At 39.4% G+C, this 27,490-nt stretch overlaps 1 protein-coding gene and 1 long non-coding RNA gene across 3 annotated transcripts; one reads left to right on the plus strand and one right to left on the minus strand.

Annotated features, from left to right (window-relative positions):
- Positions 1–27,034, plus strand: LOC6618266 (nuclear hormone receptor FTZ-F1 beta). Of its 2 annotated transcripts, XM_032715377.1 has the most exons (9): positions 1–104; positions 1,003–1,278; positions 20,340–20,465; positions 20,862–22,620; positions 22,837–23,127; positions 23,189–23,338; positions 24,375–24,477; positions 24,532–24,686; positions 25,171–27,034. In XM_032715377.1, the coding sequence occupies exons 4-9, from the start codon at positions 20,977–20,979 to the stop codon at positions 25,252–25,254; spliced, it is 2,427 nt and encodes an 808-aa protein (XP_032571268.1). In that variant the 5' UTR covers positions 1–104; positions 1,003–1,278; positions 20,340–20,465; positions 20,862–20,976; the 3' UTR covers positions 25,255–27,034. The 2 variants fall into 2 exon arrangements, with proteins under 2 accessions (XP_032571268.1, XP_002042539.1); XM_002042503.2 differs by lacking the exon at positions 20,340–20,465.
- On the minus strand, positions 13,356–14,691 carry LOC116800436. The gene is made up of 3 exons (XR_004361383.1): positions 14,507–14,691; positions 14,148–14,308; positions 13,356–14,027 (listed from the first exon to the last, which is right to left on the minus strand). It is a non-coding gene; the product is annotated as an uncharacterized LOC116800436 (long non-coding RNA).
- Positions 27,035–27,490: the final 456 nt, after the last annotated feature.

The following is a 27,490-nucleotide window of genomic DNA, read 5'->3' on the forward strand; positions in this document are numbered from 1 at the left end:
AAAACAAACATTTTGCTATTTCATCGCGAGCGGGACTGTGTTGCGTCGTGTGATCGCTCGAGAGGTTGTGGAATCGGATTCGAGCGGAAAACACCGTTCATGCTGTGAGTGAAAAAGAGTGGTAGCGCCGACAGTGGCAAGTGTAGTTAAATCCGTGAATAAGTGATTAGAACATATGTATGTACTTAATTTGAAAACCATTTCGCCGTCAGCACGGGTGAACGAGAGCAGCAGTGGAGTTTTTTGTGGCGGGTTGTCTCGCTCACACCGCAAAGGTCGTTCGTGGCTGCGTGTATGGGTGTGTGAAAAAGGCGTCGAGGTGAATGTGGATTTTTAACGACACCAGCAGTGCAAAGGCATTGATTGGGATTTAAAGCTGCAGCAGAGAACCAAAGCAAATGCTAATTCCGGCAAAGGTTAAGGTTAAAATTGAAGGTTATACTGTGTGCGCGTGAGAGGCCCTAATACCAGTGTGTGTGTGCGAGCGTTCCATTGTAAACAAAAAAGCAAGTGTTGTGAGCGGGGAGAAGAAAGGGAAAGAGAGAAAGAGCGAACAGACTGGCGAGAGAAAAAAAGAGATTGCGCACGAAGAAAGCAGCGCACAAAGCGAACACTGAAAATGTCAATAAACTCTACGAAAGGTGAGGAAAACGAAACAAGAGCGCCGCAGTCGTATAAAATAAAACCCAAGACTCAAAGAAAGCAGTAGAAAGGGGCAAGTGCAAGAGCAGAACCTGTGCGTGTAGAGTGCTGGGGTTGTGTGTGTGGGAGAGGAGAGCGAGTGTTGGTTCTGATTGGGCAGAGTGTGCAGAAAAGTTTTTCTGGTTTCGATTCGCTTGCAACAGTTTCCGCGTTTTCAGCTTCAACAAGTTTCGTCGATTTTTCGCGGCTGCATTTTGTTTATTTTATTGTCAATTCGCTGCCTTGCTTGCTCGCTTGTTAACCCATACAAGTGCTCCCGCCGCACCGCTGGATGAGTAATTTACCGTTATTAATTCACAGGTGAAAAATCCGATATTTGTCGTGCAATTTTTTCCTCGATTGGCATTGAGTGGCTTCCAGTCGGGCACATATTGCACAAGAAATGTTATACGCAAACAAATTAAACAAATTCTTTATGAAAATGTGACTAGAATGTGAGTCGAACAAAACGAGTACAACGTGAAATCCCAACTGGCTTTTGGGTGACAAATCTTATCAACACAGCAACGGAAATACACAACAATCTTGATAGACTGAGAAAGGGACAATTGGAATACTTTTACTTATTTTTAAATGGTAAGATAATCTCCTTTTCTTAAAAACAAAATGTTCCCATAATTGCTCATGATATAATTTGATGTGATTTCAAAAGAAAACTTGTGAAAACTGGGCAATATAAGGGCTGTGAAAATTAACATTTTTTTAAGTGCTTTAATATTCCTTTGTGCTTTAAATTCAAAGATCCAAGAATTATGTATATCAAGGCGCCCAATTTAAGCGCTTAATATTCCTAACCCGCTAATACAGAGTCAAAGTTGGCAATCCGGGCCACTTCCAATTCATAAGCAGTGAAATGTAACGGGGTCGTTGAGCACTTGAACTACTTTCATGTGGCAGAGGCTTTATGCCCTGAACTTGGCCGGCTCATTATTTTGACATTTAGGTCTACTAGCTCTGAAAGCGCAAAAAGGATGCCATAAAGGATTTAATTAAACATGTGCTATGTTCGGTTCTAGAAAACTTTAAGCTTCCCGAATTGACTCTGTATAGACTCGCTTGTATTTCGGATCAACGGACTTATTGTTATATTTTTCTCGGTGCAGCCGCCGGAAATTGTTTCGACAACGACTCGAAGAAGTGGAGAACAGAGACGGTCTCGATCTGGGAGAATCGGAGGGTTGGTAGGCAATGCATGTCTGAATAGTACGGCCAAGACACGTTTTGAACTCTAGCTCTTCTACACATTTCTTGGGCCCAGTCTTCAGCTCTTTCTGCTTTCGCGTGGTGATTGACCCAGAAAAATCGAAGAATCGCCAATTCTACGGCTGACAACGCTGCTGATGAGGCTGCGGCTGGGCCAAGTCTTCTGCTTTCGAGGAGCCGCAGAAGGGGCTGTCTCATAAACCATTTTAAATGTCGGGCTCATTATTATTTTGACTGCGTCGCTTGCGGTTTTTGTGTCTATCAGCCGTTCTTACCGTGCCTTCTTACCGTTCAACTCTTTTTATTTTGTAAGCTGGGATTCAGTCTGTCCGAAGGTTGACCGCGAGTTTGGAAGTTGATTGGCTCCGGATTATCCACTACGGACGCTGGTTTATGTTTTTGAACTCCTTTTAAATGTTCGCGGCCTCAAAGGTTAATTTACAGCTTTCGGGGTCATAACTCTGGCTGAAGGCGGACGATTCTGCCGCCGAGATGCGGTTACAAGGGCTGGCAACTGATTTAGCGATTTGCCCATGCGTACAAACGCAATGAGTGGAAGAAGGCAATAAATTATCAGGCTTGAGTGGTAAGCCTGGTCTCCAATTCTGCAAAAAAAAAAAAAAGTACTTCTGGCGACTGTTTTCGTGCATGCACATATTCATATTAACCCAACCCATACGCCTTAATATCTGAGACTCGTAAAGTCTTTGACTTGTTTTTAAGAATATCGTCAAAGCCATTCTTTCGTCAGTTGGCTGCCAGCTGTTAACCGGTTTTCGAATATGAGTTCGGGTGTTCCAACCGCCTCGATACCCACTCCGGCCATCCGGGCCTCTCCCTCGACAGCGCACCACCCACTTGCAATACATAAATTGATACATGCTGTCTATCTCCCAGGCTTTGACTCTGGCTGCTAATTAGCAGTTAACAATTGCAGCATTGACCTCCTCACCATAATTGTTCTCTTATTCTAGCAAGCAAACTGCGAAAGTAGCGAGAACTGGTTTGCTTTGTTCCATTGTCTACGGTAAAAAATACAACTGAAAGGTACAAAAACATGGCAGCAGGTTTCCCTTGTTGTAACCTCGCCAAGAACTCCGAGGAAAAAAGATTATAAAAATATATGCATTCCACTCTTTCTAAACCGGAGAGAATATTACAATTTACAATTTTAATAATTATTAGCGGCACTTTTTTTTTGTTAAACTTTAACATCAGACATGCTTACTTATGTATGTATGTATCCCCATGTGCTCTGAGAGCTAAGATAAAAGTCTTTCTTATCCTTACAGTAAGCTATAGAAGTAGTCCAAGGTTTAAGTGTGAAAGTGCATTTAAAGGTTTCTATCTTTGTGATGTCTCGAGTGAAATATGAATGGGTAATAAAAACATACTAGTATTACTATCAAAACCTAATGGACCTCCCGAAAGTGGCCTTATTGAAGTATCTTGATAATAAGCTCCATAATTAACTGCGGGCAGTGAGACGGGGGTGGCTGGATGCATTTGTTTTTACTTGCTGCTTTTAGCCATTTGCTGCAGTTGCCTGTCGTTGCTGTTGCCCTCTCGTTTCAATTGTGCCATTTTGTTTGATTTTTGCAACTGGCAACTTTTCCGATTGCTACAACTGTGCAGCCATTGGTTCGCAAGCCGTCGTGTGTATGCAGCCTTTGTCGTTTTTGGTTTGTCTATACATACGTGTCTATATAAACATGATCACTTTGGCCGATTTCTTGTCTTTACTCGCCACTTTTCAGCAGACGGTGGAAGGTGAAGCGGGGCTTAGAAAAAAGCCGAGAAACATGTTGCCTAAATGTTGCTGCTGCTGCGGTTGCATTTGCAGCAACCCACTGTTGTTGAAGATTGTGCAACTATTGGCAGCATTTTCGGACTGCTGTTGAACTTTTGTAGCCAACCGAAAAGGAATGTTACCTCGTTGATAAGTTTTAAATTGCTTATCAATCATATTACGCTGTATTATATAGAATTTGTTTAGCCTTGGATAAGAATATCAGGAAAATTGTATTATTTGTCCGAATTTTTTCGTAATTTTCGAATTTTAAATTTGCCTTTACCAAGCACGAATGGCACAAACAACAATTTCGATTCTGAAATAAATTAACTTAACAAAAAGACCCATCATCGAATCGAATATCATATACCTCATATATATATACTCAGCTAAAAGGATTGCGAAAGAAATGGAAATTCCACCTTTGCTCTTGACTCTCAAACGTCTCCTCTTAATTCTATTATTCAAAAATGTATAGACATGAGATTTCATGATATTAAAAAAAAAATGTAATTAAACATTTACAAAAAACAAAGGAAATGCTATAATCGAGTTCCCTGACTATGATCAGATACCTGGTACTCCTAATTTTTCTGGGTTAAAATAACAAATTGAGTGACCGTTGTGTAGGTGTAAGAAGAAGCTTGGCTCTAGTTTATTGGAATACCGATAGAAATGGACAACTCAAACAATTGAAAGAAGAAAATTCAAAACGTTTTCTAAGTGTGGTCGTGTCAATTTTTAGCGGTTTGTGGGCGTTAGAGTGAGCGTGAAAATATTTGAAAATCAACTTGCGCTGCGTCTATGTCTCTGAAAGCTGCAAGTTTAATCTCAACATTCTATTTTTTTTTTTTTTTAGGTTCTGAGATTAAGGCGTTCATTCGGACAGACGGACATGGCCAGTTCGATTCGGATTGACCCTGATCAAGAAAATATTTATGTATATACTTTATATGGTCGAAAACGCATTGTTATGCCTGTTACATACTTTTCAAAGAACCTTGAATACCCTTTTCCTCTACGAGTAATAAAGATTGGCACTCAATTTTTGACTTTCCTATAGTCGCTGAAGACTATGTAATTTAAATGATCAACACCTTTGAATCGTCGGTCAATTCAATTGCTGGGCGTAGAGTCTACAAAATATAAAAAAAAATCATTTTTATTCATTTATACCACTGAAGGTCACCTAATATATCCTTGGGAGCATCGCAAAAGGGGTTCAACATCATAAAGGCCTGGTCAGCCGAAATTTATGACCATTAGCAGAGTTTATTTATGCAAAGAATAGAGAATAACTTAATGAATAAAAAGAAGCTGCCTGACTTTTCTGTTGGTATCAGTCTCGACTCGACTTTGGTTTGAAAACGAGAAATCGATAAAAATCCCATTAAATTAAGGCAGAACGATAAAAATTGATTGGCGTATGGCTACAGACAAGCGTCTTTGAAAGCCCCTTATCTTGGATTTCACTCAAACTCGATTTTCAGCTTCAAGCTAGGCTTCTTGACTGGCAAGACAGCTTGAAAGTTTCTTCCGCGAGTACGCAAAAAACCAGACACTAAAATTTGTTAAAAATCTATTCGAATGCGACTTAGAGGCAGTCTCATCCGGGTCTAAGGAAACATTGAACCTATCTGGGGATCTTCTCCATTCCTTTTTCTGCGTTATTTTGCTTCTCTAAATACTTCTGTCTGATGACTAACCACTTAAATATTACCGCCGTCCATCAGCTGAAGACGCCTGGGCTACCTACAATTTGGGATTTTGACTATGCGATTAAGTGTATCTACACTAATTGGTTATACAGAAAGTTTCTTGTATGCAATATCTTGGCCAAATATTAATTATAAGTAACAAATTAATTATTGGACTTGTAGAATATAAATCTTTTCCAGCAATTTTCACAGTATCTTTAGTTGGCCCTCGTTTGCTTTGCATTTTCTTCAGTCCTCTCTGTTGTGGTTTTTGATTTGATCCACTTACTTCTGCCTTACCATCAATGGTTCCTCGCAAAAACGTGTTTCATCTCTTTGTACCTTTCTTTTTAGTTATTTTTAAAGGTACTGGGCATTTTTCAAGTCCCGCATTCAGAGTATCGAGTGATATTAAAGCCATACGTTTTTTTGGGGGAAGCTAATATTCCGCATGAAGAGTCTTGAAGCGAGTACGAGTTAGTTTGAAAGCATTGGGGCGAATAATGGTAAAAACTGTCACACCACACACTTTGTTTTAAAGGTTTTGTTTCTTTTTATTTTTAAAAATTTCTAATCATAATCAAAAATTTCTTGATCAAAATCACTATCCGATTTGATCCGGTCCTGTCTGTCCGTATGAGTGCTAGAATGTTTACAGAAGAAATTATCACGGAAATTATACATTCGAAAGTGTGCGATAGCCGAAGCCTTAAAAAACTACCGTTGTCGATTGCAGATTAACAGGTATATGAACGTTCTTTGCTGTTCATAAACTGGTGTTTATTTTATTGGACAATATTATCAATAAGTGCTTAAATGTTTTCAATATAAAAAGTGCTGTTCAAAATACAGCTTGGTCGGAGTCATGAACATGAACACAGCAACATAAAATACATACATATGTATGTAAATTAAAATTTCATCATTGTACGTATTTCGTAAGTAATCCGTGTCGCAGGGTCGTAAATGGGAAATAATTTTAATGGAAAATAGGTAAACTAGAGATTCGTTGAAAAAAGGAAGACAGTTTTTCCGAATAGCAGAGACGATGTGCCTATGTCCGTTCGCCGGCCCGTATAAAAGTTACACGTTTGGTGTTTAAAACGCAGGTTCCAATAGGCCCTCTTAAATTAAAGTTAATTATATTATTAAACCTATCGAAATTCCAAACCCTTTTAAATCACCTTTAAATGTGTTAATAGTCAATGATTTCATGCCATTAGGTAAACACATGCGTATGTACATATGTACATACAGATGTACATATAGTTCTAGGGAATATTTGTTTAAAGACGTGTAAGCTGTTTTACGGGATGTTAAATATACTCTAATTATATTTTTCGAAAAACTTTTGACGACTCCTGTAAGTTTGGTATGCCTTTATGGTCTTCGAGGAACCAATTTGTTGTTTCTACAAGATCGATATCCCAGCGGTTCCACATTATAATTTAACTGAATTCGGAACTAACTAAACTTCGCGATAAAGAACATCTAACAAAAATAACAAAGAAGCTCGAAAACAGGCAGAAAGAGATCATTGTATGCGGGGAAAACAAGACATCAAGAAGAAGAGACGAGGCACATAATGAAGAAGAGAAGATGGGGCAATAAGAGTCAAATGAAGCAAACAAAGGAAAGACCAAACACGTTCAAACCTTAGCAAGAGAAGAAGTAGCACGACGACTTGTTGCCAAGACGTAAGAACTCAAACTCAAATAAAAGCAAATGTGAGGAAGAAGCGGAAGGCACGAAGTTGAAATTCGAGAGAGCCGGAGCCACTAAGAACAGTAAAAACACGTCATGCTGACTGCCTTTGCTTACCCACCTTCCTCCGCCCCCTTCCAACTTCTTTGATTCGTAGCCTTGTCAGCGGAGAGATAGAAGACAGAGAGAGAAGGGTCATTGGCGGCCGTTGACTTTATCTCGCGATGACCTTGCCCGAAAATGTAATAGGGAAGAAAGAAGAACTGTAAGAGGGGTTAGAAGCGCATGCACACACACACATACCACTGCAGCTAAAGAAGGAGCAGAAGATGGGGAGGTACGCGCATGCTGCTGTTGACAAACTGAGTCTAGCCGACCGAGAGAGTGAGAGATAAAGGGCAGAGGCAATGGGAGAAAAAGCGAGGAGGGGAGCCAGAGCACAGGGCCAATGCGAATGGTTTAACGGGACTTTTCGATACCAATAAATTATTAATGGATGGAAGAATTATTGTAAACGATTTGTGTCAATCTTCAAACCTTGCATCTTGAGAATTGGGCAAACTTAAAATTTTGATCACAAGTTTGGAATGCAGTGATAGAGACTTCAACGGCCGAGAGGAGCTCCCTTATTCCAATCATGTAGTTTTGTAGCCATACAATGTTAGTCCTTAAGCTTAAATTGCAATAATATGAAGTGAATCAAAAATATTCGGGATTCGTTGTCTCTCACTGTGCATTTAAATTAATGATATACATATATATATATACATGATATACATACATTAAATTTTTAAAATCATATCGAATAGAGATTTATTTTCTTCAACTCCACGTTGTGTATTATCTTTTAACGTGCAAAAAAGTCCCAGAAAACTGCGAGATAAATGTGTACATATATTAATTTTGTCATCTCTAATTATTATTACATTATTGTAACTGAAACGATGGTTGTGAGTAATTTTTTACTGTTTTATAGTAATGTTAATGTTATTGTTATTATAATTTGAATGACGCTATCTTTGATCCCACTATAATGGTTAAGTGACAAGAAGTCGTTACGGTTTGTCGTTTACTGCATAGAAACACCATAAATTGCATACTGCCAAAAACAGCCTGGAAACTTGGCTTAAGCTCAATAGGCGCAAACTAGTTGGTTACTCGGCGGTTGAGTTCCAACACGCCTGCAGAGTGGAGTGTAGCTCAGCACCAACGACGAATCGCAACCACCTTGTCCCACAACAACATGCCAGTGTTGCGGAATTCTGTATTCAGCAGTATCTGTGTTATTTTTTATTTTGGCTGGCCTTGCGTACGTAAATACATATGTATGTACATAAGTATGCTTCGTCGATCTGGCTTTCGATATTAATTAAACGCACGCAGCCGCTCCAGCAAAGTCGTATTCAGATTCTCAGCCAGTGGCAACTGCAATGCCCACCCAGCAGCAACAACATCTGGTGAAACGAGTTCCGAGGGCTCAGCAGGCCAACTACTAAAATGAGGAGAGAGGCAAACTCAAGACAAGCCCAAAGTAGTTGGTAGCTGGTGTTGGGGCTTAGAAAAGTAAAAGAAGTCAACGTGCGACACGTATTCTGTGCGTCACGGTGCCGGTGGGCGGTCTTTAGGGAGTGTCGCTGCTGTTCCACGAGCAAGCACGCAAGAAATGTTTTCTTTACCTGGCGGTAGACGATGCATCAGCAGACTCGGGCCTTCAAGCTTTTCAAAGCCTGTTCAATGTTTCGCTGAAATATTGAATGCTTTGTAGGACAACTGGCTAGGATAAGTTTAAATGCCGTCTAAATAAAAATTTTGAAATATAATCAATATAATAATCATATAATAATCAATTGTCTGAAGAAATATGTTTGCTTCACCGCACACATAAGGCATTAGGATATTTGCGCATATGTAGAAAAAATTGATCCGTCACTTCTACCACTAGCCAGTCAAACCTCCTCAGAATACAGCGGTTCCTGAACAGGTGCTTGAGAATTGACTCAAACGCGCATCCCCACCACGAAAACAGCAATACTCAAAGAACTTGGAAGCCCATCAGTCGCTGACGAAGTCTCCAGGCTCAGCGAGAGATACTTGAAAAGGATCGAGAACCACCCCAATCACCTCGCCAATAAACCTAATAGACAACAACCAAACCAGCAGACGTCTAATGAGGAAACTCCCCCTTTATATACCACAACAATAACCAATAAATTAAAATACCGCCCCCAAATACATGTAGTATCTCCTTATGTCAATGTCACCCGCCAAACCATTTAGTTATGGTCCACTCGGACAGATCTTAAATAAATAAACGCAAATAAAAAACTTCTGCCAATAATTGTGGCAGCATGCGCCATGGCGGCGAAGCCCATATATTTTGAAACAAATTCATAATTTAATATATTATTTAAATACGCTTACAGATACCACATTTTAATTTTACGTTGTAGCAACGTAAGTCAGCGGTATGCAGCGGTCACTTCTGATCGAGTCGGGCTTATGTTTAAAAAACTAATTAACCCAGGAAGGGGATTAGCGCCGACTAAGAGCTCTGCTGGATGATATCGGTCCGTAAGCGTAATCTGATTTGCCGGCCTACTTTTGATAAAATGCCCGTATCTATTCACACTATTCGCAACGAGCTTAATTTTGTCGAAACAGCGTCGACAGCTGCAAACAAGTTAACAAAAATACTAAGGCAAGTTCTATAAATAAACTTTCGTGAGAAATACGATTTCTCACTCCAGTTTCAGTTATCTTTTATTGATACTGATAGTGTGCGGAGCTCTATTATGGCGATTCAGTGAAGGTCTCAGTACTGATAAAGCCGCAGATGACGGAAAATGGATGTGCAAAAATCCTCTGCATGCGGAAAGCGGGGAAAATGTGCACCACTCCTAACAATGCAAATAAACACTAATGATAAATCAAAAAATAATACAAATGTGAATGCATAACGCTTCCTGCTTGTCGAACGGTAAACTGTAATTGCTACGCGGACGACAGATACCTGCCTTTACGGCTATCCGAATCCCTCAGGACACCTCCGCAATGAGGTGGAGTCATGCTGGAGGTGCGGGCTTCCAGACACTATGTGTGAATACGTCTAGGTCGTTAGGTTGGTCAGGCGCTGGTTGCTATTCACGGCGCATCGTTGACAAAGTTATCTTCTGGTTTCCTGTACTAGGCGCCCAAACTTGATCGCTTTGCTCACTGCGTTTTTGAACTACTTGCAAAGTACACTGGGAATATAATTAACTGCCATTGTAATTATTTAAGCCAATCATAGGGAAGATTTTTCACTAACAAACCGATGACTTCTTCGTTGGATATCGTGAAAATATAAATTTTATGTACTTATTCTTCTCCAATGTCGATTAGTTAAAAGTCAACACTTCAAAGTCCATTGAAAGGAACACTACGTTATTTCTTCTTTAATACTTACTTTTCACTTTTCTAAAAAATTGGTTTCAGTGGTATTGTTGCATTGGTACCGGTTTTTTATATACTTTGTACGCCATTTTTAAAATTTTAGCTATTACAAGGCAACAGTGGCCATATTGATCTCTGATGAGAAACGCACCTGTTGAAAACCAAGTTACTTTAGTTGTTTGCGAATGTATTTTTACTTTGAGAACTTATAACGCTGTACCCCTTACTAGCAGATAAAAAGGTTTTGGTTTCAGTCATACTTGGCTCAGAGAGTTGAATTATTTGTGTAAAACGTGAATATGCATCCTTGCAACTGAAATTGAAGCAACACTGTATTTATACGCTACCCTATTTAATTGTGCATTGAAAATGTAAGGCGTTCAGTTGCCCTACAGCGTACTTCTGTGTCATGTCTAACCTGTTGGCTCTTACAGCACAATTTTGCAATTTTTTTTGCCATTTTCCGCAAGCCAACTTCTGATGCACATTATGCTAATGACTTGCCGGCGTTCGCCTTGTCTTGGCCCCTTTACAAACCCAGTCGCGGTGATTAATCAAAAGCCCGTTAAACTCGCAAAATGTTGCCTCATTGCCATTGTTGTGCCCATATAAATACATATACCTGGTCTTAAGCAAACCAGATATTGGTTTGTTTCTAAGCCATAATCATAGACTAAGCCTGGCTCTATTTTGTCAATTGGCGAAAGGTGCGTGTAACCGTATCTGTATCTGTGACAGCTCAGTGTGTCCGAGCAGCACATATATCCTAGGAGGTAATTCTTACTGCAGCTGCACCAGATATTTTCGGCAGCTTTGTGATAATTGATTTTACTTAGATAATTGATTTTTAATATATCTAATATGATTATACTAATAATACGGTATCATTCGATTTTCAAAGGCGTATTTCTTTTCGACCTCCTTAAATAACGAACTGAACTTTTTTACATCGAATCGGTTGGCACGAATTAGTAAACTTGCTTTTCCCCACAAGCTAACTTAAAGTTAAGCAATAAATTAGGTTATAAGCCATCGACAGAATCTGGCCACTTCCGATGCTCTCCCTATTTATGTAGGGTGTCGTTGTCCTCCATTACAACAACCCACCAACCCCAGTCGCCGTGCTTACCGCTTTTATGTTACGCATAATTAAAACCAACTTCCCATTTAGTGGGCAAAATCCGACGCCCACAAGGACATTAACCACCCCCACTGAAGAGGACCGAAGTTGTAAGGGAGAAAATAAACGAGAAGTCCTACCCCCGAAGCTTGTGCTCCACAAAGCATGTCAATGTCATGGATATTATTGACATGAACTTCCCCCCACACAAAACACAAACTCAGAAGAGGTCCGATGAGTACGCCATTTTAATTTTGAGGGAACACATTTCCGCAAACACAAAAAGAATACAAAAAAAAAAAAAAAACCCAAGGTCAACCCCTTTTAGCACAACGCTATGAGGAGTTATCCGCGGAGTTGAAGTTGCTTTCGACGTGCTGTCAAAGTCAGACCCTGAAAAAAAAATCAATAAACAACAAACAACGAACGTTGTGGGCGGGTTTTACTGAGCTCGAATTCCTGAGTTCTGGAATGCCGTACTGGTTACTAAGCTTTATGTACATAGCTCAGCAAGATACTACGATTGATGTAGTGAATCATAGATCTTTCGTCAATTTTTATGGCTCCGCGGCTTTTTTTGGAATTTGGTCTTAGTGTTATATGTAGATGGGCGTGCAATATTGGTCAATAAAAATGCATCTTTTCTTCCAATACGTGCATGCACTTATGTACATGCGGTCGCATGGCTTTTAAAGTCATTTTCTCCTGTGCAAGACCCAATGCTACACCAGGAATCGCTCAATTATATTTGGGTTCCATCAATCGGTACCGCTGCATGAACAACAAGCTCCAAGTGTAACAACACTTCCGCCCGATGGTGCTCTTAATTCGTGAGCAACAACAACGAGGCCCCATCTGTATGGGTACAGTTCTATCCTCGGGATACAACTACGAGAGGGACAAGGGTAAAAACCGGAAACCGAGAGGCCGAAAAGAGAAGCCATTATCGAAACCATGGTTGGCTGCATTTGTCGGGCCATCATCATGAGTATTGACGAATGTGTGTACATACATATGCACGAGTAGTTCCTGAAAGACAGAGTACGAAAATCAGCATAAAGCGAGTGCTGACCGCTCACCCTTTGCCTGCACCTTTCCCGTCCCCTGGCGAAGCTCCTTTGCGGCGCTCCCACGCAACTTTAGCTGAGAGTCAATCTTATTCCTCTTTCTTTAATCATATTTGTATGCATATACAAACATATGCATGTATATGGAAAGACAATTTTGCTTATTTTATTTTCTGCCAATTTCGCACATGTATACATACATCATCAAGAGTATTTCTGTTCTTTCTTAAACCCCAAAAAAAGATAGCGAGCGCTAAGCGCTCTCTCGCCATCTCTCTTCTCTGTCTGCCCCATCTTTTGTGTGCCGGCAGCGCATGTGTACGTTTTACTTTGTGTATGTGTGTCTCTCGCGGGTGTGTGTGGAGCTGACTTCGGTGCTGCGTCTTCTTCTTCGTGGTTTGCTTCGCCGCCGCCGTCGTCGCTATGGTTGTTGTTGGTTTGTGCAAGGTCGTTTGCGTACAAAATTCAACATTATTTGAAGGTCGTCCTTTGCTTATTCTGCGCGTCGCTTTTTACTCGTTCACTCTCTCTTCCCCAGCGGTCTTTTTTTTAATGTCCCTCTCTGTCGCTATCTCGATTTTGTCTTTGTGCAGTGCGTGGGTTTTTGTCTTCGCTAAACAATTTTAGCGAGGGGAAAGAATATATTTTAGTATTTTGATTTATTAGAATTGGTTCCTGGAACACACTACACCGTTTATTAAGTTACCAAGCATTCAGTGCACTTTAACATCTCTGATGTGATGGTTTGTTTGAGTACAAAATTTATGAGACTTAATAGTCACCTTAAGCTCAGATCTTGTTGAATTAGTACGCACTTACTTTAATCAAGTACAATTTAGTTTTTTCTGTGCAGCTTCATTCCATTCGTTGAAAGCTATGTACTATGTAAAAGCTACGTTGTGTATATTTTTGATCAGTGACCAAAGCTATCAAGCCATTGTAATTAAGAAGTTATAAGGCACTTATGCATGCCTATCTTACTCGCTATCCTATTTGCAGTATTCTCTCTAATCAAAGTAACCTCAGGTTTTATTTTATATAATATAATTGTAAATACTACATTTATCACAAAAATCCGGGGTCACTACTGCTTGTCGGTGGGTTATTGTACCTTAAATTTATTATAATTTTATCCCATCTACCATGTGACTCTTTCGCTTGGCCGATTGCTCCATTGCTTCGCCGCTCCATCGACGCGGGTCGATGACATTTTTCGTTGTTGGCCATTGTCGAAGATTTGTATATATTTCTTAAGCTGCTGTATATGCGCAGAGCGAGACAGATAGACAAGGAAGAAGAGAGATGGAGAGCTGCAAGCGAGCAAAAGGGAACTAGTAGGGCTGATAAGAACTAAATGAACCAAAAACCCCACATGCTCATACGTTTATGAGCGGTTCTTTTAGGGCGGCTCGTGAGTGAACCCAACTTACCGAAGTGTCATTATATGGTCGGCAAAGATCGCTAGAAAGGGTGGCAGTAGGTGGCATTAACCTTATTGTTGTCGGGGCTCTCAACATTCCATTATCGGCCTTTCTTTTTGTTGCTAGGCGCTTTAGGTTTTGAGAAGTAGCCGAAATACTAACAACCTAGACTATTTATTATTAAACAAGAGAGAATGGTTAATTCGTTAATCAGCTACTGGGAATGCGAACGCGAAATTTCAAAATGTTTCTGGTATCGATAGAAATTATGGAGTGAAATGGGACAAAATTTAAAAATTATTTAAAAGTGTGGCCGTGACCGTTTTGTAGGTTTGAGAAGAAACGTGGCCAAAGGGTTTTTGGTATACCGATAGAATTAAATAAATATGTCGCAGCGTTGGCATTTTCTTGCGCCTGATCTTCCATGTTGACAAATCAACTTTTTGAGTGAAGCGAATTCCAACCGGCGTGCGCGATCGTCTGTATGCAACTGATCGTATTTTCTACGCATCGATCTATCCTTTACACACGCTAGCTGGACTACACTTGGCGACAGCGCGACAACGCCGTCGCCTCACTCGTAACGGTACTTTGGCGCCAGTCATATTCTACGTTGTAGTCAAATTCTATGAATGTCCTCACGATATACCAAACTCATTGCGCAGCTGCGTCTTGCAAGCACAGTGGTCAAACCATGCTAATAATATGACAGACACGTACAGTGGTCAAAATACATTCGTAATGCGACACGGCCTTCCTGACATAATACACGTCCTCGTGTGTTGTCATAAATCTACCACATAAGTGATAATACTTCAGGATTCAAAGACTCTCTGGATATTTCATAGAATTATTTCCATTCAATCTATTTCTGATTCAAATAAGATTAAAAATTTAAAATTATCGTAACATAATTTAAATTTAATAAATCATACCATTCGTGTAATTCCTTTAACACATTTTTCTCTTAATCTTTTAAATAAACCAAATTTTGTAGTTCCTTTTACAAATAATTAACTTATCTTTTGTGTAGTTCCTTTTACACATAATAAACTTATCTTTATTGTAGTTCCTTTTACACATAATTAACTTATATTTTGTGTAGTTCCTTTTACACATACTGAACTTATATTTTGTGTAGTTCCTTTTACACAAACTGAACTTATATTTTGTGTAGTTCCGTTTACACAAACTGAACTTATATTTTGTGTAGTTCCTTTTACAAAAACGACCCCCGCCATAACAAGTCTCTTCTGCTATGGTGCGGTCTTCAGTTTCTCTATTGGGCAACAGACACAACTCCTATCGTGCTGCCCCTGTCTTTACATAACTCATCTTTATCGTATTCTGCTTGAGCTTTCATGTTCTTTTTAGCCTCCTTTTTCAAATTTTCTATTTCTACCTCATCATCGTTATTTTCGTTTAGCGGCAACAAGCCAAAAGGTCGAGCTTCTTTACCAATCAATAATTCCAAAGGGCTAAACTTAGTCACACGATTAATCGTGCCATTCATTGCTAGCTGCTCTTCAGCCAACGCATCCTGCCATGATCTCTGACTAGACTCGGCTTCTATTTTAGGAATAGGATGCAGCCCAGCCTGCACTTTTTAGCCTGTTTAGCTAGTGGCTTAGAAACTTTACATGTAATGCAATCTTCTACGAATCCACGCACACATTTAGACATATTTTCGAACCGATAATAACAATAGACTTTGTCCAGCGTCTTTTCCCATCCAAGATGCATAATAACGTAACTCATTATTCTTTAACTTTACAATTATATCTTGTATCTTAGTATCTCGCTGTTGTTTTGAAACCAACCAGTTATCAGATACCTCGGTCAAATTGATTCGTAACTCTGAAATCTTATTCATACCTTTCTGTCGTTCAAGCACTGGATTTCGAGAGAGAAAATCCACATGCGCCATTCGCTCGCCTTTTCTATACTCTACTTCGAAATCAAATGCCTGTAAAAACGCCCACCATCTATGCACCCTCGGTGTTAAACCTAGTTTTGTGCGGCTGGCCTTTAAATAATTACAGTCAGTATATACTACAAATTTACGTCCTGTAATACTCAACAACATGAGGTTTATTGTCAATTTTATGTAACAGGATCGCTCCATATTGATTAGCACAGCAAGTCTCCTGCGTGTTGTCCCTTCGATCGTTCAAACCAGACTAATTCACGTCGCCCTCTCGTTGCTTTCCTTATATTTCTCAACTTCACTTCATTATTTCAATCTTTAACTCAACGTAATATTTCATCAATATCCGAAACATTTTTATCAAATAACATATCGGCATCCCTTGCCTTGCTCAAACTTTTCTTAGCAATTTACATTTTATGACTTCATTTCGTTTGATCAAACAGTAATCGTATCTCTTGCCACACTTCTTTCTTTTTTTCATTCTTTACCTTACCATTCTCTCTGTTTTGTCTCTAATTTGTCACACTGTCAGGCTCTTGCTGCACTCCTTGCAACGATCTCACGCATCCTCATGCGTCATGGTCCCTCCGGACCCTCATAGTTGTAGCCTTGTGAATAATTAACTCAGAGTCTATGGTCTCTACGAGTGCCTCAGTCGGCGATCTCTCGCATTGGTCTGCGTCTACCTCAACAGGCATCGACCATAACTATTCGTGGGCCTACTATACGTTCTCTTGCTTGTCAAAGATCTCAACACATATCGGTCGCCATCAAGCTTTTCCGCCATTACATATGGCCCCCAAACCTTGAGTTTAGCTTTGTTTGATGCCGCTCTTCACTCTTGAGCAAGACATGGTCGCCTACATTGAATCTTTTTTCTTATATTGAATCTTTTTTATTTATAAAATTAAAATTACAAATCTTTACGTAGCTAGAATTTGCATCGTGCATGTAACGAAGCAGTTACCTATACCACTCATAAGCACAACACCACTAATTCATCCTTCCATGAACACATCCGGTAATCCCTCTTTCAATATAGAATCAAAAATAGTATGGAACGGACTCACCGGTTGAACTTCTTACTATTCCTGATGATGGAGCTACAGTACAGATGTCAACACGTTTCTCGGTTACTTGATCGTTTCCCGTGATCGTCCTTTTGGACAGGCGGATGCGAAGTGCCCAAGCTCGTCGCATTTGAAACATTTGACTGTTAATCGGTCTTTTGATCCTTGCGTTGAACTTCCGTTGTGACTTCTTCCTTGATTTTGTGACCTCTGCCGAGCACGACCGCAATTTCCTCCAGATCAATAGATTTAAATGTGGACATAAGTAAGGTGACGATTCGGCTTCCATATTCGGTGTAACTTTCTCCAGACTTTGGTCGCCCGCTCAAAATTTTCATCAGTGTGGCAGCAGACGTTTCGATGCCAACGAAGCGTTGAACGAAGAGTTCTTTAAATTGTGGCCATGTGGTGCCAGCAAAGCATATTTGGGACAGCCATTGTGATGCACTTCCCTCTAGCGCCTTACTTAAAGTTATCATCAGGCTGCTACCTTCGGGTATTTTATCAGCAAAATGAGATCCACTGTTGTACACCAAGCTGAGGCATCTGCACCAGCTCCCTCAGGATGAAACTTTGGGAGAGTTATATGTTTTCCCTTTTCATCAGTTGCCGATGCCTTTGGTGTCTGCATATTTTTGATGATCTCCACTAGGTTGTTGTTTTGCACTTGTAAAGCTGCCAGGTATGCATCGGTGATATTTGTAGGCAAGCAGATCCCACTTCTGATGTCGCAGCGTTGGCATTTTCTTGCGCCTGATCTTCCATGTTGACAAATCAACTTGTAACTGTATGCAACTGATCGTATTTTCTACGCATCGATCTATCCTTTACACACGCTAGCTGGACTACACTTGGCGACAGCGCGACAACGCCGTCGCCTCACTCGTAACGGTACTTTGGCGCCAGTCATATTCTACGTTGTAGTCAAATTCTATGAATGTCCTCACGATATACCAAACTCATTGCGCAGCTGCGTCTTGCAAGCACAGTGGTCAAACCATGCTAATAATATGACAGACACGTACAGTGGTCAAAATACATTCGTAATGCGACAAATATAATAATACATTTTTTTTCTACTTTGTGTGCGAGGCAGTGTTGGGCGGTTTGTGGGCGTTAGAGTTGGCGTGTCAAAATGAGTCAACGAACTTGCGCTGCGTCTGTGTCTCTAGAATATGTATGTATCCTCAACCATCTAGCTTTTATAGTTCCTGAGATTTTGACGTTAATACGTACAGACGGACATGGCTAGATCGACTCTGCTATTGATCCTGATCAAGAATATATATACTTTACATAGTCGGAAACGCTTCCTTCTGCCTGTTACATTCTCTGTTACATACTCTACGAGTAACAGGCATGTTACCTTCTTTCTTTACATTCTTGAGCAAATTCACAATATTTGGACTGTTCATTAGAACCGTAAACGTAAAGTCCCGAAATTATCAATATTTTCTAAAAAGTGATTTTGGTTAAGTTAATTCGTATATTTAAAAGGGCAATGATTTAAAAAAAAATTTAATTTTATAGGGTAGAGGACAACAATGCTCCCAGGAGAAAAAAAATGTATTTTCTTAAGCTAAAAAAGGAATGAAAAACATTTAAAGATATTCAAAAAACCTTGAATGAACACCAAAGTGGTATCCAATGCCATTAAATATGAATGAAAGCCCGGAAACCGTGGTGTTATACGTAAAACCACAAATATAAAAGATCGATGCATAGTTCGTTACAACAAAATCAAACCTGGACCAGTACTTTATGGATCGTTGGTGACATAGGATACCATGGATATGTTTGCATATATAATTGAAAAGTTATATCGCAAAAAGAAAGGAATTTGTCGGAATAAATAAAATAGTTGTACCATATTGCTATTAAAATAATGTAGAACTTTTTCAAAAGATTTTCGTTGAAGTTGGTTATCGACGAGAATTTGGTACTTGCGAAAGCTCTTCTTGTCGTATTACCATCATTGCTATTGCCGCTGCCATTCTGCTGCGGCATGCTTACTCGAAGGCCAATTTCTCTCCACAGTTCCTCATGGATATTTTTTTTTTCGGATACTCATTTTAACCTTGAAATCTCCTTTTATATGCCACTTTTTTATCTCGGATCCAAGCATGTAGTGGACTTACCCCAAATTGTAAAACTTTTACTTTTGGTGCAAACGTTTAGGACTTTTCATCTATAAGTGTCATATGCATTTCATAGGTAACTTCTATGTCACGAGTTTCATCACATTTATGTACATATAAGTGAATGGCGTAAGAATATTAATTTGATTATCTAACTGATTTTTGTGCATCATCCTTTATCAACTCAATTTTTAGAGGCCTGCAAAATCGAATAGACGGAATAGCGGTGCTCTATTAATTCAGATATGCCGATTAAACGATTCTATAATTTGTATGGGTATGACAGAAGTTACAAATAAAGATTGATCAGAAATTGGTGTGCCAAGTGCTTCAGATTCAAATTTCTGCTTTTAAGCACTATGACCAGTTGTCCCATCAAATTCGTATCTGCAAATGAATTTGATTTTAAAGATATCTGGAAATTGCTTGAAAACATCAGATTGCAACTTAATTAATCTTAGCGCTGTATGATCCAAGAGATTTTGCAATAGCACTTGAGCAGTATTTTCTATTACTTCTACACCCTATGGTCGGCACTGTAATTTTGCTTCGATCACTTCACTACAGGGCGGATATATGTCGTTGTTATGGCTTTTATTTAAAAGCCTGGTGCTTATATATTGATGTTTTGTCAACGTGTTTTCCAGGAGATAAGCTAAAGCTTCATCTGGTGAAAGAGGAGTTGGTTTTTGCCATTGAATTTGCATCGATCCGCTTGGAAATTCTGGTGTTTGTAATGTTTCTTTAATAACAAAGGCAACGTCCCTCCCGCATTCTTTTCTAGCAAAAACAGTTGATGCATGAATCAAAAGATTTGTGCTGTGATCAATTTCACTTGCCAGATTGGATGCCAGTTTCCTTTTTAATCTTCCTCCTGCATTTTGGTAAGATAAGTTTCGGCGTCTTCCATAACAAGAATTATTATCTTAGACGCCATCCACTTAGTATGTTTGGAAATAAATCGGTCTAGTTGTCTGTTACACTCCGGCAGTTTTCTTTTAATGAACAATTCATAATTTTCTATTTTTTTTTTGTCAATCTCTTCTGTCTTTTTCGATCCCAGATTACAATCAGCACAATCTTCCGATTTAAACCCTATGGAAAACCTGTAGGGGGGCATTAAACAATATGTGACGATAAACTCCCAAACGTCTAAGGCTCAGCTTTGGGAAGTTGTGAAGGATGCATGGTAAAAATTCCTCCCAAAAGTTGCTAGGACCTGGTGGACTCCATGCCGCTTGGGTGTAAGGCTGTGCTGGGTAACAAAGGTTATCCAACCAAGTATTAGGCCCTAATTAACACATTAATCCTGACTAACTTAATCGAAAAACTAGACTATAACATTCTACCTATAGCTATTTTAATGATCTTGAGAGGCCTAATAATGTTTACTGTAAGCTTTTTTCGCCAAACAATGGGTATTAAGGTCTTTTGAATTATATTTTTTTAATATGCTTTATTAAAAATGGCACACTAAATTATAAATAGCCACCCATTTTAGCTTTTAATTTATCTCTTTCCCCTACAACTACTTATCGATGATTGAAAGTTAATATACCTTTTACAATTCGTTTGATTTTTCAAGTTTTACGACACAATGGAACTGCATCAACGACACCTCTCAAACTTTTACAAATTGCACAACTGAGAAATAGTCTTTGATAAATAAATAAAATATAAGAAATCGGTAATTAAACAAGATGCCAAACATGTCCAGCATCAAAGCGGAGCAGCAAAGTGGTCCTATTGGAGGAAGCAGCGGCTATCAAATACCGGTCAACATGTGCAACACCACAGTCGCGACTACGACGACCACTTTGGGAAGCTCCGCCGGAGGAGCCGGAGCCACTGGCTCCCGGCACAACGTGTCCGTGACAAACATCAAGTGCGAACTAGACGAACTACCGTCACCCAACGGAAACATGGTGCCGGTTATTGCTAACTACGTTCACGGTAGCTTGCGCATTCCACTCAGTGGACAATCAAATCATAGGGAGTCCGACTCGGAGGAGGAGCTGGCGAGTATTGGGAACTTGAAGGTTCGGCGAAGGACGGCGGCGGACAAAAATGGTCCTCGTCCAATGTCCTGGGAGGGCGAGCTGAGCGATACTGAGGTCAACGGGGGCGAAGAGCTGATGGAAATGGAGCCCACAATTAAGAGTGAGGCGGTCCCTGCTGTTGCACCCCCACAACCCTACTGCGCACTACAACCGATAAAAACCGAGCTAGAGAACATTGCAGGCGAGATGCAGATTCAAGGAAAGTGTTACCCCCAGTCCAACACACAACATCACGCTGCCACAAAATTAAAATTGGCCCCGACTCAAAGTGATCCGATCAATCTCAAGTTCGAACCGCCTCTGGGAGACAATTCGCCACTACTGGCTGCACGTAGCAAGTCCAGCAGTGGAGGCCACCTACCACTGCCCACGAATCCCAGTCCCGACTCCGCCATACATTCCGTCTACACGCACAGCTCCCCCTCGCAGTCGCCTCTGACGTCGCGCCACGCCCCCTACACTCCGTCTCTGAGCCGCAACAACAGCGACGCCTCGCACAGTAGCTGCTACAGCTATAGCTCCGAATTCAGTCCCACGCACTCGCCCATTCAAGCGCGTCATGCCCCACCCGCCGGCACGCTCTATGGGAACCACCATGGTCTTTACCGCCAGATGAAGGTGGAAGCCGCATCCACTGCGTCGTCCAGTGTGCAGGAGGCGCAGAACCTGAGTATGGACTCTAGCAATCTGGATACAGTGGGCTTAGGATCTTCGCACCCCGCATCTCCGGCGGGCATATCACGTCAGCAGTTGATCAACTCGCCCTGCCCCATCTGCGGTGACAAGATCAGCGGATTTCATTACGGGATTTTCTCCTGCGAGTCTTGCAAGGGCTTCTTCAAGCGCACCGTGCAAAACCGCAAGAACTACGTGTGCGTCCGTGGTGGACCATGTCAGGTCAGCATCTCCACGCGCAAGAAATGTCCCGCCTGCCGCTTCGAGAAGTGTCTGCAGAAGGGAATGAAACTAGAAGCGATTCGGGAGGATCGAACCCGTGGCGGCCGCTCCACATACCAGTGCTCCTACACGCTGCCCAACTCAATGCTCAGTCCGCTGCTTAGTCCTGATCAAGCGGCAGCAGCTGCCGCCGCAGCAGCAGTGGCAAGTCAGCAGCAACCGCACCAGCGACTACATCAACTAAATGGCTTTGGTGGTGTACCCATTCCCTGCTCTTCCTCTCTTCCAGCCAGCCCTAATTTGGGAGAAACATCGGTCAAGTCGGAAGAGATGGGGGAGACGGGCAAGCAAAGCCTCCGAACGGGAAGCGTACCACCACTACTGCAGGTAATACAAACTTGCACCGGTGCAAATACAAAATACATTGTTTTTTATTTAATTATTAAACTTATTATATATGGGGTGCTCTACAAGTTGACATTTTTTAAAGCTAACACAATAACAGAAACAATTATTGTGAATAAGGAAATATTTTAACAAGAAATTTATTCGTGCACCAAATTCTATTAGTCCATATTTTCAATTTTTTCTCGACCCATTCAGGAAATCATGGATGTAGAGCATCTGTGGCAGTATACCGATGCAGAGCTGGCCCGCATCAACCAACCATTGTCCGCATTCGACTCTGGCAGGTCTTCTTCGTCGTCATCGTCAGCCACATCCTCAGGCGCCCATGCACAACTTACCAATCCACTACTGGCTAGTGCTGGTCTCTCGTCCAATGGCGAGAATGCCAATCCTGATCTAATCGCTCATCTCTGCAACGTGGCTGATCACCGTCTTTATAAGATCGTCAAATGGTGCAAGAGCTTGCCGCTTTTTAAGAACATTTCGGTTCGTATGACTTAATTTCAGATCCATCAAGTTTTGTTAACCACCATGCCTAACATTCCAGATCGATGACCAAATCTGCTTGCTCATTAACTCGTGGTGCGAGCTGTTGCTCTTCTCCTGCTGTTTTAGATCAATTGATACTCCTGGAGAGATTAAAATGTCACAAGGCAGGAAGATAACCCTATCGCAGGCCAAATCAAATGGCTTGCAGGTAAGTTTATGCGAACTTTGAATACATAACTTGTTTATGCGTTGACAAAAACTGTCAGATAAAATTTAGGTCGGATATACCTATTTAATTGATATAACATTTTTACTCAACTAGATAAAAAATAAATTAATTTTTATAACTTTTTATACATATACTTATTTATATTACATGCGCAGTAAAACGATTTAATAGATTGGTTGAAAAATATTTAACAGGTATCAGGCAGCGCTCGCGACCCCATGATTAAGATTAAGCATGCAGAATTTAGTAACGCAAACACAACACATATTTGCTTCAGAAGATTACCGCCCAAAACGTTTACTTTCACACTTCTGAAAAATTTGGTGATTCATTTTTTCATCTTTCTATATTTCATGCATTTTTTTTTCGATAAGTCAAAGTTTGGCCACTACCACTCTAGTACCCACAAAACGCAAATCGCGGACATGGCCAGATCGACTCGGCTTGATTTATATATATTTGTACGTTAAAGGGTTAGAAGTCCTTTCTCTTATATGTTATATTTTTTCAATGGATTTGAAATGTCTTCTTATACGAATTCTTCTTATACGAATCAAGTTTAAACAATAGAGAATGCTACAGTCGAGTTCCCTGACTATCAGATAGCCGTTACTCAGCTGGAAGTGTAAACGAAAAATATTAATATTTTTAGAAATATCGGTAGAAATTGGGATAAGAAATAATAAAATTAAAACAAATTTATGCGGTTTGTGGGCGTTGGAGTGGGCGTGGCAACATGGGCCCGAAAACTAGACTCTGGTTTATGGAATGTCTCTAGAATCTGTATGCTTAATTTCAACCTTTTAGCTTCTATACTTCCTAAGACGGGCAGACGGGCATGGCCTGATTGACTCGGCTATTGGTCCTGATCAAGAATATATATACTTTATATGGTCGGAAACGCTTCCTTCAACCTGTTACATACATTTCAACGAATCTGGTATAACCTTTTAGTCTACGAGTAACCGGTTTAGAAATGTATCTTTAAGCCCTAACCCCACTGTATTTGATTCAGACTTGCATTGAACGGATGCTCAACCTAACAGATCACCTAAGGCGATTGCGCGTTGATCGCTACGAATATGTTGCCATGAAAGTTATTGTGCTGTTGCAGTCAGGTAAAATATAAATATATTACTAGTTTAGTTAACCAAAAATATTTGCCATCTTAGATACGACAGAGTTACAGGAGGCGGTAAAGGTGCGCGAGTGTCAGGAAAAAGCATTACAGAGCTTGCAAGCTTACACACTGGCACATTATCCCGACACGCCGTCAAAGTTTGGGGAGCTTTTGCTACGCATCCCTGATTTGCAGCGAACGTGCCAGGTGAGTATTGAGTGTGGATCGAGATGTACATATCCAAACCCAATGCCTGTTACGAGATCAACATACAAAAGTTTTTAGACCGATTTTCTATTCAACTAAGAAAATACAGTATCTATAATGTACTCATTCTCGCTCTATCAAAATATGTACTCGTACCTACCCTCTTATTTTCTATTAAAGCGTTCCGAATAAGTTGTAGATAATGTCAGTTATCAGGATTTCACATAGACAAATAGACAGAAATATAAAACGACAAAAATGCTCATTTTAAAAAATTTCCCAAAATCTTGTTTAAAAAACATATATATTGAACGGAGAATCGGATTTCAACAAATGAGGGGTCAATCAAAGCTCTTTTTTAACTAGAACTTTTAAATATTTTTTATATGTATTATATAGTAGTCGATTCGTCACTATGTGGACTGCCGTCCATAGTAATATGCAAATATTATTACCAGATGACTTATAATATGATTTTCAACAGCTTGGCAAGGAGATGTTGACGATCAAGACTCGCGATGGAGCTGATTTCAATTTGCTAATGGAGCTTTTGCGCGGAGAGCATTGACAATTGATAACTAAGACGGAAATCTTTTACCATTGGCAAAACAAGTTTTACATATTTAGTATTAGATATATATATATTCTAGAGATAAGATCCTTATTGTAAGTTCTGAAATCATGTGCCTAAAAACCAAAGCCACGATAGCAGTCACATCAGGCCCACTGGTCGAGATTAAATCCAAGAGCAAGATTGCCAAATTTTTACACCAATATATATTTTGATATGAGCCATGTGCAGAGCCACAGATCGCTGTTGTTGTCGGCTAAAGTTTCAGTAAAAAAAGTATATATTGATTTTGCTATTTATACATATTTGACGTATGTATAGTGTTAACTAAAGCACACATGGAAAATGAAAAGACTAAACAAATTTATTTAAAAATTACTTTTACTATTATAGAAGGGGAAAAATAAAAATCACAAAGGCAGAGAAGAAAATTTAGTTACAACAGGTAGCACCATTATAATATTTTCTTATATAAGAAAATATTTAATGTATTTTAAATAAAAAGCTGAATTGGGTTGAGGAAGAGCTACTAAAATTTTTGATAATATATCTATATATTCATTACTAGAAGACGAATGAATGTATCCAATGTTTAAATGTTGTAGCGTTTAGTTTTAGTGCAATTTCACACATGTCTACATACATGAATATTCAGCGAGATATGTCTGCAAACTATTATAAAGCAAAAGACCACTCGAAATCGCCATCACTGGTTGGCTAAGACTATTCCAGTTATGCTGTTTGTTGCATAAAAAACCACAACTACATACATCAATTAAATGTATAATTTTATATTGGAGTTTTAAATTTGTATTAATTTCTTCCTTATTATTACGAATTTTATGATTATTATGTAACACTGACTTAAATAGCTGAAGAAAATCCTGCAACAGGATTTAAAACACCTGAATACACAAAACATTATAACATGAATACTTTTTGCTTATAGCCTAGTTAGTTTGATATGTCCTTTGCATGTGTATGCATATGTCTATATGTGAGTACGTACTATAAAAATGCCTGTCCCACCAGAAAAATTACACGCAATAAAAAATTCCAAAATACTAAACTCGTATTCAAAGAAAGATTAAAAGACAAATTAATGAATAAAAATATGTTGTCGGAACATATTTTCAACACATCGTTTATGGATATGCTTTGCTAACACTTTCAGTTTAAAAATCATTTTCTGTTAAACTTTCTATATAATAGAATTCTCCATCCGATTTTGTATTAAAAATTTGATTCTTTACTTTCCTTTATCATTTGTATCTATGAAACATGAGGATCTCAGTTCATATTGATCGTGTTCTTCTACCGTACACCGCTTCTGTCCGTTAATGTAAACCATAAGTATAAATGAAATTAGTTAAATGTTAATTTATAAATAAAGCGCTAAAATAAATTTCGATACATTTACCATAGTTAACTGATTAAGACCACTGAAATCAAAAATATTTTTTTTACTAAGCAAAGCACACGGAAACTATTTATAATTTGTAATTCTGTATGAATACACAAAGTGACTCAATTTTTCCTCTGGTGCATTGCTTAAATAGTTAAAGTAAATGAATAAACCAATAGCGCAATATTTAATGTGAAACAGTTTTCCTTTAGTGTGATGTTTGCTCTAGCTACGTACAAATTCATCATTTATTAAATTTAAAACTCCATTTTCCTTTTTAATAAATTTAATAAGTAAAATTCAACAATAATTGATATACAATTGAATTAAATTGTCCATGCAATATTTTGTAATAAAAATGCGAAAAATCAATATTGTTTCATTATTTATGCCCGTTAATCACTAAACTTAAGGGTATACCAGATTCTTTAAAAACAGATAAAAGGAAATGTTTCTAACAGCGGACTCGATCTGGATATGCCCGTCTTTAAAAGAAGAATTTTTCAGATAGCTTTTAAGCCTCAATTCTCGTTTTCGTAGAAATGACTAACGGGAGGTCGGCCGGAGATAATTTTTAATGTTTCTTCCTATTCGGTCTAACCAGACTTTTGAGAACGTAATATCTCAATTATAAATTGATAAAAAATGGCGGAATATTAATTAAAAACAAGAGAGAAAGCTATAGTCGAACCGTTATTAATCGCATTCACACTAGATGCGATCCCAAAATTTCAAATTTATTTTGGGATTTTGGGGAATAAAATTAAAAAAATTTAAAAATTGTCTAAAAGTGTGGGCGTGGCGTTTTGGGCGTTTTGTAGGGCAAAG

Source organism: Drosophila sechellia, chromosome 2L (genome assembly GCF_004382195.2).
Source record: "Drosophila sechellia strain sech25 chromosome 2L, ASM438219v1, whole genome shotgun sequence".
NCBI classification, from domain to species: Eukaryota; Metazoa; Arthropoda; class Insecta; order Diptera; family Drosophilidae; genus Drosophila; species Drosophila sechellia.